We start from the raw sequence: 12,321 nt of genomic DNA, 5'->3' as shown, positions 1-12,321 counted from the left end.
TTTGAAAGTGGCCCTCAATGTACAAAATAGGGCTTGAAACCCTAAAAAAAATTGAATTATTTTCTGACAAAGACTGTGGAATGGAGGATCATGACCTTTAGAAAATATGAACAGAAATAAATCCTATATTATTTGTTTCTGACGTCTGGAGTTTTTTCAGCCCTGTTACCAAAATCTGGGACATGTCTGAAAAAAAAAAAAAAACCCAGAGTAATTTTGTTCTTTTTCAAGCAGTAAACAAAAATAACAAAATAAAAATAGCTTAAATTATATATATAAATTGTGTAATACAAATAATTATATACAATATATGTATTTATAATAATATATGAATAAATAAAAATACATACATTCATAAAATGTAATAAAAAGTAATGATTAAGATAAATAATAAATGTAAAATAATATATAAATAAATAAGTATACATACATTTATCAAATTGAATAAAAAGTAATGATTAACAGTTGAAGTACCTGAGTTACCAGATTTAGCCTAAATGATGCTGTCATTCAGCAACATCTAGCTAGTTTGGAACCAAATGTTGATCTGTAGATATTAATAAACTTTAATTACTTATAAATTAAAGGAAAACATCAGTTTGATATTACAACAACTTTGGTATGCTGGATGCTTGAGCTCGACAAATGCAGTTAACACTATAATCTGTGTGAATAAAAAAAAAAAGAGCAAGTGGAATGGGATTATTTACCCATCATGCTTTAGAAAGGGTCCAAATGATGCAACTTTCCTGTAAATGACAATTTTATGTGATGTTCCATTTTTTTTATTAATAGAAAATGATGCAGTAGATCATGAAATATGACGTTAGGTTTGTAGTACTGGAAAAAAAATCAATAATTATAAACAATCACATTATAATATGTATTCCCGTGAACAGGAAGACAATACTCGCGTTTCCATTACAGATTTGCACAAAACTTTTGCGATTTTTTCTAAATGTCGACAAAAAAACTATTGCGAAATGACGGCGTTTCCATTAACCGATGTTATGCGACTAAAACTTCATTTTTTCCTCTCGCGATAAGTAAAATCATTCCATTATTATTAATCGAAGGAGATGTATGTGTGTTTTCCAAGCATTAATGGTAAGGAACGACCCTTATTATACTTGTGAGCGGCACATATGAGGTGTTTCTGGGTGTTTCTCCCTCATATCTGCTTCGAGGTCTTGATTGTGGCATTTATTTGAGGTTTAGAATCCATTATTCCTGTAATTCTTTTGTCTTATATGAGTTTTATAAAGAACTCTGTCTCGTATTCTGTCCAAACACACCGTCATCTACATCAGCTGACCTGTAAATGTGCAAAAACTGTTTCCATTGCAGTTTTGCGAAATATCTCTATTTCGAATTGCCTGAAAAACCTCCTCATGCGAGCGGAATTTTTTTTTTTTGCGATAAATGGGAGTTTTTGCGAAATTGACGTGTTTCCATTGGGCGTATTTTCAATTCGCAATTTCAATTTGCGCAATTTGAAGGGTAACGGAAACGCGGCTAGTGAGCGGGTCCTGTGTCTAAGCAGATGAACAGATTAGTCAGAGTACTTTAGATTTGGCTTGAAACACACAGCAAGATGAACCCTGATAATCGGAGCTTTGAATCAGTGCCTGACAATCCAGACAGACTTCAGTCTGTCACTTCCTGAAAGAAAGCAAGAGAGCACACATGCACTCACTCGTGAAGGGTCGTACTCCTGGCGTCTTCGGTTACTCAGGTCTTCATAGGATGGAGCCGGTCTCACCTTTTGAAGCTGATTTCGGATTTGCTGCAATCGTTCTTCGTTACTGCAACATGAAGACAGAGAAACAAGACAGACTCCCATCAACCACTCTGGAAAACATCTTCACAAATCTAGGCAATGACCTCAAGGATAATGAGATCAATATATTCTGCTATCGGTTACAATTTATTTTACAGTATGTGTACTTACAGTGTATTTACCCAAAAAGTACTGGGTAATATGAGGTAACTGTGGGTTAAGGTTAGATTTAGGGGTAAGTTCAGGGTTAGTGCGTAGTTATAATAACCCAGTTATTGTAATTGCTTTAATAAGTACATAGTATTTACGGGGAACTGCACTATAAAATAAAGAGCTTCCCTGCAATCGATCACAATAAAAAGAAAGTCCATCAGATGAAAATGTAAGGGGAAATCTAGAAGCACATAAAGTAATCATGTATACCACAGTAAATCTGTCTCATCCTAGCGTTTAAAAAGTGTTTGATTTGAGGCCAAAGTTAATGTGCAATTCTGTTTGTCAGATTCCCAAATCAAATGCAGTGAAAATAAACTGCACTTGATGTAAAATTCAGTGTATTAAATTATCCATCTGTGAGCTCCATAAACACACATGTAACCTAAGGGCATGTATTGATTCAAAGCAGAACTTGCATTATAAAATCAACCATTTAAACTGCTTCAACTTTCACTTCAAATTCATGTAAAGCACCTTAAACAATAACAAATTTAATGTATTATAATTGTATTATTGTATTAATTAAATGCAATTATTATTGTATATTTATATTGTATTATTATTAAATCTAAACAAATAAATATAACTGACTTACACTGAACGCAAGAAATTGTCAAGTAGTGCTATGATGCATGTCAAAAAATGTTTTTACATTGGACTTACACATACACTACACATGTATAACTTTCTAGAAACTACATCCACAGATGTTGCCAACTTCAAAATAATTGAAAATACTAGAGGCAGCGATCTATGGCACTCCAGCAGCTGGTGGAGGACACGCGGAGCGGGAACGGCATCCATTATCTAATCCCAAAGAACGCAATTAGAGCTGCCATTTTGATTGAGAGTCCACATGACCCTCTGAATGAGAAACACTATCAATGTTTAATTAGCTCCCGTCGAGCATGTATGCATCATATTCATATTAGTTACAGGACTGGAGCAGACCTGGAGTGCTTTAGAGGGAGAAGGCTGGAGAAACAGAATATAGCACACAGAAATCCTGCAAAAACACATGGATGCTTAAACACACACATACACGTATAAACGAGAGCGCTTCTGAAGGCCGGCTGTCATCACCAGTTCATTTGGTGTGTTATGATAGCGGTACCGCGCAAACCGTAGAAAGGCCGGAGATATTACCTTTCCTTCTTTGAGACAGAATTAGACAAACAGAGCAATCTGAGATCATCATCACGGACCGTGTCGGTTTCCTGCTGTGTTTCACCTGTTTATGTTACATCTGAGTAAAGCTAATTAGCGCTTGTGTTGAGCAACAGAAAGCAACGCTACCTATGAGTGTGTGCGTCATCTAGTCGTGAATGTGAGCGATTTTCCTACCCTCTTCACATCAAATCATCTCAAAAGTTTTGGTTTGAAAAAACTATTTTTATATATTGCTAAATATTTTATATTTATATATATATGAAAAAATATTTATTTATTTATTTATTAGTAAAATGTTCAAATATTCATTAAATTTACATCTGAAATGTTGTGCTGTGATAACCCTTTTTTATTTTCCAAAATCAAACTAATCATTAAGGTATCCAAACGAGAGAGAGAGAGAGAGAGAGAGAGAAAGAGAGAGAGAGAGAGAGAGAGAGAGATTATTATTTTTTTATTTGTTGTATTGTTCAATAGTTTTGATGGAACAAATTGTTTGTGAATATTTTATATTTCTCTTTTTGCTTTTTCTGTGTCAAATTGGACTTGTTGGTGTAAACAGGCCTCTTTAGTCAATAAAACTTAAAATAAAACATACACTTTGACCCAAATTCCGATTGGATACGCCATGTTTGAAGCTGCTGTAAAATAGCAGATAAACTGTGATTGCACTATTATCATTATTATTATTTTTTTCAGGATTCTTAGATGAATTAGAAAGTTCAAAAGAACCACATTTATCTGAAATAGAATCTTTTGTAACACTGAGAGTGTAAGCCTTGCCTATCTAAATATTCAAGTGCAAGAAGACTTAAAAGGGAAGTCAATTAGTATCAGTATCAGTATATTGGATCCATGCTTTAGGTCTTAAAGTAACAGCAGCCTAATTATCCTGCTCTTTTCTGCATTTTTAATGTTCATAAAACAACAAAGGACAAAGAAAAAAATAACTAACTGCTCTCGACGGAATAAACTTTTGTAACTTTAATAAGGGTTAATCTGTTTAATTTCTACAGTGAAAACTATATTTACATTTATAGCCTACATTTATTAGTTAGGCTAGTAGTTTTAGCTGTGGTATCAAAATTGTAATTAAGATTTGTGACTTTTCAGTGGTATCTAAAATGTCGGAACCATAACTGTCTGTTTTTGCAAAAACAGTTTCATGGTAAAATATTCAAGTCACCGGCAATTGGGGCAAAAAGTTAGTTTTAGGCCCTGTCTGACAAGGAATGCTGGTCCTGGATCAGTTTTCACTGACTAATGAATATGATTATAGATGGGGGAATTAATCCACAATCTGACTGGGAAGCTGTCAACAAAATGGAGCCTGGACAGCCAAATAATCCCTGAATTAATAGATATTGACATACAGGTAATGCTAGAAACCGTGACGCACTTCTCTCCGCTTCTCCGTTCATTTCATCTCTATACCTCTATCTTATTTCTGCAGGACGTGTTTTATAATGAGATCTGACAACAGGCTGCCATCTTTTCCGGCTGGACGCCACCACACAGGCCCGTAATCAGAAGCGACACCCTTTTCTAAACACACCTGCCATTGAGGTCTTAATGAATATGTCCACTCCTCAATTACACAGTCTTGCTCTGTCGGGATAGGGCTGTCAGAGATGTGTGTGGCCACAAGGATCAGCACAGGAAATGCTCATGAATATCTTTCCATTTATTTCTCTGATTAATTGGATAAACATATTGAAAATATAGTTATAAGTTTCAGGATTATGGTTAACGTAATGTACAACTTTAGTTTTCCTCTTACACACACATACCATTTCAGGCCAAGACATCTGAGTTATTGTTCCTACAATTAAACTGTAGTACATTTTCATATGGAACCTAGGATTTGTTTTTCATATACATATTTTTTAATACAACTACTACTTCTATTACTACAAAATATTGTTGTTATTATTGTTACCACTGCTACTCCTAGTATATATTTTTAAGTACCTACATTATGAAATGTTTAAGTCATAGTCAAAGCCATTTGACTATTAAAATAACATTTTATTAAAATCTGTATATTTTCACACGTAAACATATATTATGTATATGTATATGTGTGTATTTTGTATGTGTGTATAATTATATGATTTATATATATATATATATATATATATATATATATATATATATATATATATATATATATATATATATATATATATATATAAATCATATAATTATAAAATAAAATCTATATCTGTATCTTTTTAGACATGAAAATATATAATGTAATATATTATGCATCAACAAAACTGAAATAAAATTGTAAACTGTAGTAGATTTTCATTAGGAGATTTCTTTTTTAAAAATAATAATAACAACAAGACGACTATTTGTATTATTGTTATTATTATATTTTAAGTACATTTTCATCAGGAACCTATGGGAATTTCCAAGTCTGTCATAGCACTTGAAGATAAAGTAAAATAATTCAAATAAAATAAAGCGAGCTTGAAAGAGGTGCCTCAATAATTTATAATAAGCAATCATTTATAATTTTCCAGTAGAAACAATTATGGTGTTACGGTGGAAAGTAGTCATCATGGTAAAAAAACAGTTTTGTGAGAGGTAAACCTAATTTTACAGTGCAATGTAGAAATACAAGCAATATGTCTACAGATCCATCTTAACAGAGTTTACTGCTCCAGCGTGATGGAGAACAACACGGAAATGGAGGGAAGGCGTTAAGAAACAGCAGTTTCTTCACAGAATTAGAGTTGGCCACAGTACACGGCTGGTGGGCCATTAGTTCGATTAGGCCCATTCCTCAGCGCTGGATGCGGTCCAGATATCTGGAGCCAGCTTTTCTGGCTGCCACTGACTCTGTGTCAGCATTTCTGCTGAGAAATGGCCGTGCGGCGCTCAAACTCTCCCAAACAAGGAAAGCGAGGCTCTATTTTCCATGTTTGATCAGCACTAACATTTATTAGCCACATCTATTATGCACAAAATGCCAGCAAGAACAAAGGGCTGTTAGGAGCAGTCAGGCGACACACGCGAGAGAGAATGGTAATTAAGTACCCTGCTAAAGTAGATGAGACATCAGCACTCGGAGAAAGCGAGACAGCGAGATGAGGAGGGGGCTTTCGCGGATCTGTCTGGCTGTTACTTTGTGGTTAATTGACCGTCTCTTTCCCGCTATCTTTCTCTCTTATTTGCTCTCTGACATGAAAATCGAGACTTGTGCGCACACACTCTAGCGATGGTTTCATTTCATAGGTCCAGGCGAGACATTTCTCACACTTTCTTCTTTGATAAGACCCTGTGTAATCTGCTCGTACTGTCACATTAGTGAGTTACACTTGTCAGACGCTGACAGATTTGACTCTATGGTGACCCAAACACGGTGCCATGATTGTTCATCATTTACTCAACCTCAAAACTAAACTACAATAAACTGAATTAAATATAGATAAAATAACTGTAGTATAATGATAATGTTTTTCAATACGTAATAAAAATATATTTTTAAGTGAATTTTCATCAGAAAGCTGTGTATTTTATATATATATATATATATATATATATGTGTGTGTATATATATATATATATATACACATACACACACACACACACACAAATATATTATATGTTTACAAACATTTATATTAGATGTGATTAATCAATTTGACAGGACTAGTATAAAATAAACATTATGCTTGAAGGAGATCCCATAATAATTTATGATTTTCCAGAATTTACAATATATGTAGGAATTATGGTAGAAACGTGGTTACCATGGTAACCATACTATCTATGTCATTTATCATCATGAAAATCATCCGGTTTTCTGTATTTATTTTAGTAAATAAAAATACATTTCCCAAACCTGTATGAAGACTTTACAAAAAGTTTGACAGTAATCATAGTTTCTGCCAAAATAGAAAAGTTGCAGCAGTTTTTCACCACAATAAATCTGTGGTCTAGTTGGTTTAGCTATGTTTCCCTCCACCTATTTTTGTGTGCATTTTGGGATATTGCATAAAAAAACACTGGATGGAAACACAAAGATGTGCATAAATTCCAAAAATGCACATAAAAAATGTATGCGCTCGGTTAAGGCGGATACAAAAAATTTATCAGATAAGAAAACATGCGCATAAACTATGATGGAAACACATTTACCGAGTAAATTCCTCGATGCGCATCAAAAAAGTCATGTGACCTTTTATCGTCAAAGTGATTCGGTATAATTATTCGGACTGCGTTCCCAGACAGCAGCATCCGATAACAGCAAGATAACATGACCGAGTTTTGTCTGTGTGCTCTGAGGCGCAAATTATTTATTATATATGAAATAAGATGCAAAATGGCTTCTCCTACTGCAGCAACTTACATTTTTCTTAGCGATATATGGCACCTGTTTATCAGGAAGTGACGATTTTGTTCGCTTCGTCTCGCTGGATGGAAACGGTGCTTTATTCCCAAATGTTATATGCGATTTACATACATTTATTATGATTTTACAGTAGTACTACTGTAGTATATATATATCGTGCTTTGTCAGGAAATGTGGTGTAGCCTTGAGAAGGTATCCAAATGTGTTTCTCAGTGTATTTCTCATGTCTGTGAGTGTGATAGGATTACAGCTCTTCTGAGCTCGGTGGACAGCACAGCGCAAGGAAGATAATCTTGTGCGAATCGATGGCAGGACTAGAGCAAGAATGAACACGGTCCCCACGGACACTGCAACACTCACGCATAATTACCGCCAGACAACAAATCAATGGGCTCGGTCGTTGAGACCACTCAACCCGGACTAAAAACTCACCAGTACATTCCCTCTGTATATATACAGACTGTACAGCTACACAGTAAATCACAAATGACTCCAGAGACACGTCTGTCAATATTTCAGCTTGATTCGACTAAAAGGCTAAAGCGTTCGTTAGCGATATGCCTGGATTTTTGGTATGTTGCATGTATTATGAATATTTTAATCATAATAATAAGATGTTAAACATATTATGATTATTATTCTTTTATCTGTTTATAACTTACTGTTGTAGTCAAACAAATGTCTAATTATTGTGTCAAATAGCCAAAATAAAACAATTACAATTATTCTGCTACTGGTTATCGGATACATAATCGGTACTGGTCACACACAAAACAAAACACACAATATTGCACAATATTTGTCATTTTATGCAATAAAAATTAGTTTGGACTGGTTCCCACCTGTCAGTCTTTGGAGGGCCGGCTCTTTGCTTGTTCACTTTTGCATAAAGTCCCTCTAGCTCCTCCTCATTGGGCGGCTCTCTGTTCGGGACGGGGACAGGAGGCTGAGAGTAGTTGTGGGTGGGAGTCCCGGATGGATACGGGGAGTGACTGGAGGCAGGGGGTTCTCTGAAATTGTTGATGCGAGCATAGTTGGGATCCAGGTCATCATCTTCGACGTCCGGGAAGGTGAAACGGTCAAGAGCAGGGCTGTTCCTTTCACTCCTGTGGGATTAAAAAAACACTCTTTAGAAATTTTTTGAACACTATTAAGCAAACATATAATAATTGAGTTTATTTTTTTCCTTCCTCTTTAATTACGTTAAGAAGAGAACAACTAATTATACAAATAGAGCATTTAACATCCAGAACTGGTTTAAGCATTTCTACATTGGTGCATTAGCATATTCTACTATTTTATTATTGAATTTTATGGGTTAAATAAAACATGTTACAATAATACTCTTATAAAGCAAACATACTTCGACAGAAACACCTCAGGTTCACTCTTGTCCATCTCCTCTTCGCTCAAAGCGCCCAGTTGTTTAGCCTTAGATTTGGCTTTATCCTCTTTTTTCCTCCCAAACCTGGATGAGGGTTTGAAGAAAGTGAGGAGAAAAAGAAAGAAAGAGAAAGAAAGAAAGAAAGAAAGAAAGAAAGAAAGAAAGAAAGAAAGAAAGAAAGAAAGCATGGACACATAAAGAGAAAAAAGGAGGATATGTTATGTTTTCATAATTGGTGACTCAACAGATTCCCTGCACTTCCAAGTACCAAAGCAGAATTTTCTGTAGAAACTTTAATGATTGGTTCCCCATGTACCAGCCTGAAAACACAAACACACACGCCTGCAAAACCAAGCGCATCAGTGCCCAATATGCCCTGTAGTGATTTCTCCAGCACATTTCTACGCCCAAACCTTCAAAAACTCACATATTCTTCTGCACTGATCTGAGGTCAGGCGGGGTCTCCTTGCTGACAGGCAGATAAAGACAGAAGAGGAAAAGGTTATATCCAGAATAAAGCTAATAATGAGAGAGAGTGGGTGAGATGATCACACGGACTCAGGAGAGTGACGCCGTAATGAAACATCAGCGTCAGGCTTTTGGTTTACTAGCTGTGTGATCAATGTGAAACTCGTGAATAGGTGCTTAGTAATGATAATTATTCTTCTTAAACATTAAAATCCAAATGATATACAACCCAACAAGAATAATGTCCAAGGTAAATTATTTTGCAAATGGTTGTGATGGGTGAATCTCAAAATAGAAGTCATATTTCACAATAAAATCAAAAGAAAAGAAAAAGGAAATAATATTGTATTATAGGAATTTTTTTGCATTGTAATATTCTTTTCATGACATTTAAGCACGTTTACATTCAATAAAAAAAAATAAAAAAAATAAAACAAAACAAAAATAAATAAATAATAATAATAATAATTTTTCTTTCTTGTAATATCAGGGTTTACAACCAAGAGTCCAACAAGTCCTACAGAAGCCTGTGAACAGTTATATAAAACATAGAATTGTATTCAGAATATTCAATTTTATACTGCATAAATTAAATTCAGGTCAACAAATAATATCATGATGCAAACTTACAATTGCACTTTTTCGATAGTATATAATTTAAATATTATTTATATTAATATACTATTTTTTAAAACATTAATATTATATAATCACAGAATAAATATTATTAAAGCATGTAATTTTATGTAAAAATTTAATATTGTGTAATGTAAATATTATAATATATAATGTTTAAATATTATAAATCATTTGTCAGAGTAATGAGAATAAAAATTGTATCGCACTATTGAAGGCAACTAATTTGGGAAGGAGGAAAATGTGCTTAATTGTCACGTCACAAAGCAATAAAATCTTAACGGTCCTAAAAATGGGCTTCATTATAATAATGCAAACATAAGATACACTTCTTTATTTATTTTTGTGAAAAATGACCTGAATATTTCTTGACAGTTTTCATGAGATTCACCCTGATAAACATATATTTGAATAACAACTGCACAACATCAATTAACAATTGAGAATTCAATTACATTTCCACAAACGCACACTCTAGTCGGGAGTAATCACAACCCTCCACTCCCAAGATTCCTACATGTCTTTTTAATTTGACACAGATATCGCCCGAGGCTTCAGTTTACTGACATAACGTACATGCATGTTTGCTGAAGATAAGCCGTGACTACATGATCCAAACGCTGAGTCTACGAGCGACTGAAGGGTCCGGTTGGATCCTGCATCCCCTCGTCGTGTCTCCTGTGTGTTATGCCTCAATAGTACTCCATTTCCCAGCCCCACACACACGCACTAATGACTGTATTTATCTCATTAGGCTGGAGCGATCTAATACCGGCAGCTGGCATGCTAGCTCTGCCTTGCCCTTAAGCACTGTCATTAAAACCAGAGGAAGTCGTGGCCTGAATATCAATGTGCCGCAGTCTTGCTCAATCCGTGTGAGAGCAGCGCCGGTCATCACGCAACACAGAGCTCGCACAACTCTACTTGATTATTGGCCACACAACATTTTTCATTGTGAACATAATACAGTACAGAGTGACCTGATCCTTATGGAAACTGACTATGCTAACCATGGTATGGAGAATTTCCAAAGTTAGATGATTGCTACTATTGTAAAAGCATAATAAATAATGTGGGATCTCCTTAAAACAGCATAATGATTTTTTTATTTATTTAGTTTTCACACCAGGGGATATATATCGTTCTGTTTATTCCAAGCGCGTGATTGTCTGTCACTTTAAATGCTCAAACTCGTTACAGCAGGATTGATTCTGATTGGCTGTCTGGATAAAATCGTTCTGAAAGTGATTCCAACGCTATCGTTTCTCTGTGCCGTTATCATTATAGCTGTGAGGTGAACTCTGCTACTCTTTAATATTAAGAACGATTTTTTAGAGCTGTATCTTTATCGTTATCATACTAAGTCATAATTATGAGATGAGTCAAAATTGACAAACATCCAATTTATGACATACTAGCATATAAGTATGAGATAAAATTTGAAATTGACATACTAAGTCATAATTATGAGATAAAAAGTCGAAATTTACATAAAAAGCATGTCATGATGTTATGACAAACATACAAATTATGACATAAGCATTAAGTATGAGATAAAAAGTTGAAATTGACATACCAAGTCATAATTATTAGATAAAAAGTCGAAACTGACATAAAAAGCATGTCATGATGTTATGACAAACATACAAATGATGACATACTAGCATATAAGTATGAGATGAAAAGTTGAAATTGACATACTAAGTCATAATTATGAGATAAAAAGTAGAAATTTACATAAAAAGCATGTCATGATGTTATGACAAACATACAAATTATGACATACTAGCATATAAGTATGAGATACAATTTGAAATTGACATACTAAGTCATAATTATGAGATAAAAAGTCGAAATTTACATAAGAAGCATGTCATGATGTTATGACAAACATACAAATTATGACATAAGCATTAAGTATGAGATAAAAAGTTGAAATTGACATACCAAGTCATAATTATTAGATAAAAAGTCGAAACTGACATAAAAAGCATGTCATGATGTTATGACAAACATACAAATTATGACATAAGCATTAAGTATGAGATAAAAAGTTGAAATTGACATACTAAGTCATAATTATGAGATAAAAAGTCGAAATTTACATAAGAAGCATGTCATGATGTTATGACAAACATCCAAATTATGACATACTAGCATTAAGTATGTGATAAAAAGTTGAAATTGACATACTAAGTCATAATTATGAGATAAAAAGTCGAAATTGACATAAAAAGAAAATTACAAATTGACAAAATGCCCAAATTATGACATACTAACTCATAAGTATACAAATTTAAA

General features: G+C 34.0%; 1 protein-coding gene across 1 annotated transcript in view; it reads right to left on the bottom strand.

Annotated features, from left to right (window-relative positions):
* The window catches only part of pard3ba (par-3 family cell polarity regulator beta a), a 160,173-nt gene that overhangs the window by 25,370 nt on the left and 122,482 nt on the right, over positions 1 to 12,321 (bottom strand). Inside the window, exons 19-21 of the mRNA XM_084095055.1 lie at positions 8,896 to 9,000; positions 8,375 to 8,638; positions 1,697 to 1,805 (exon numbers count right to left, since the gene is read on the bottom strand). Of these exons, the coding sequence (XP_083951181.1) occupies positions 1,697 to 1,805; positions 8,375 to 8,638; positions 8,896 to 9,000 (478 nt within the window). The remainder of the gene's footprint in view (positions 1 to 1,696; positions 1,806 to 8,374; positions 8,639 to 8,895; positions 9,001 to 12,321) is intronic.

Source organism: Abramis brama, assembly GCF_963993115.1.
Source record: "Abramis brama genome assembly, chromosome: 2".
Taxonomy (NCBI): domain Eukaryota; kingdom Metazoa; phylum Chordata; class Actinopteri; order Cypriniformes; family Leuciscidae; genus Abramis; species Abramis brama.
Note: the sequence above shows the minus strand (reverse complement) of the source record. Positions and strands in the feature narration are given on the sequence as shown.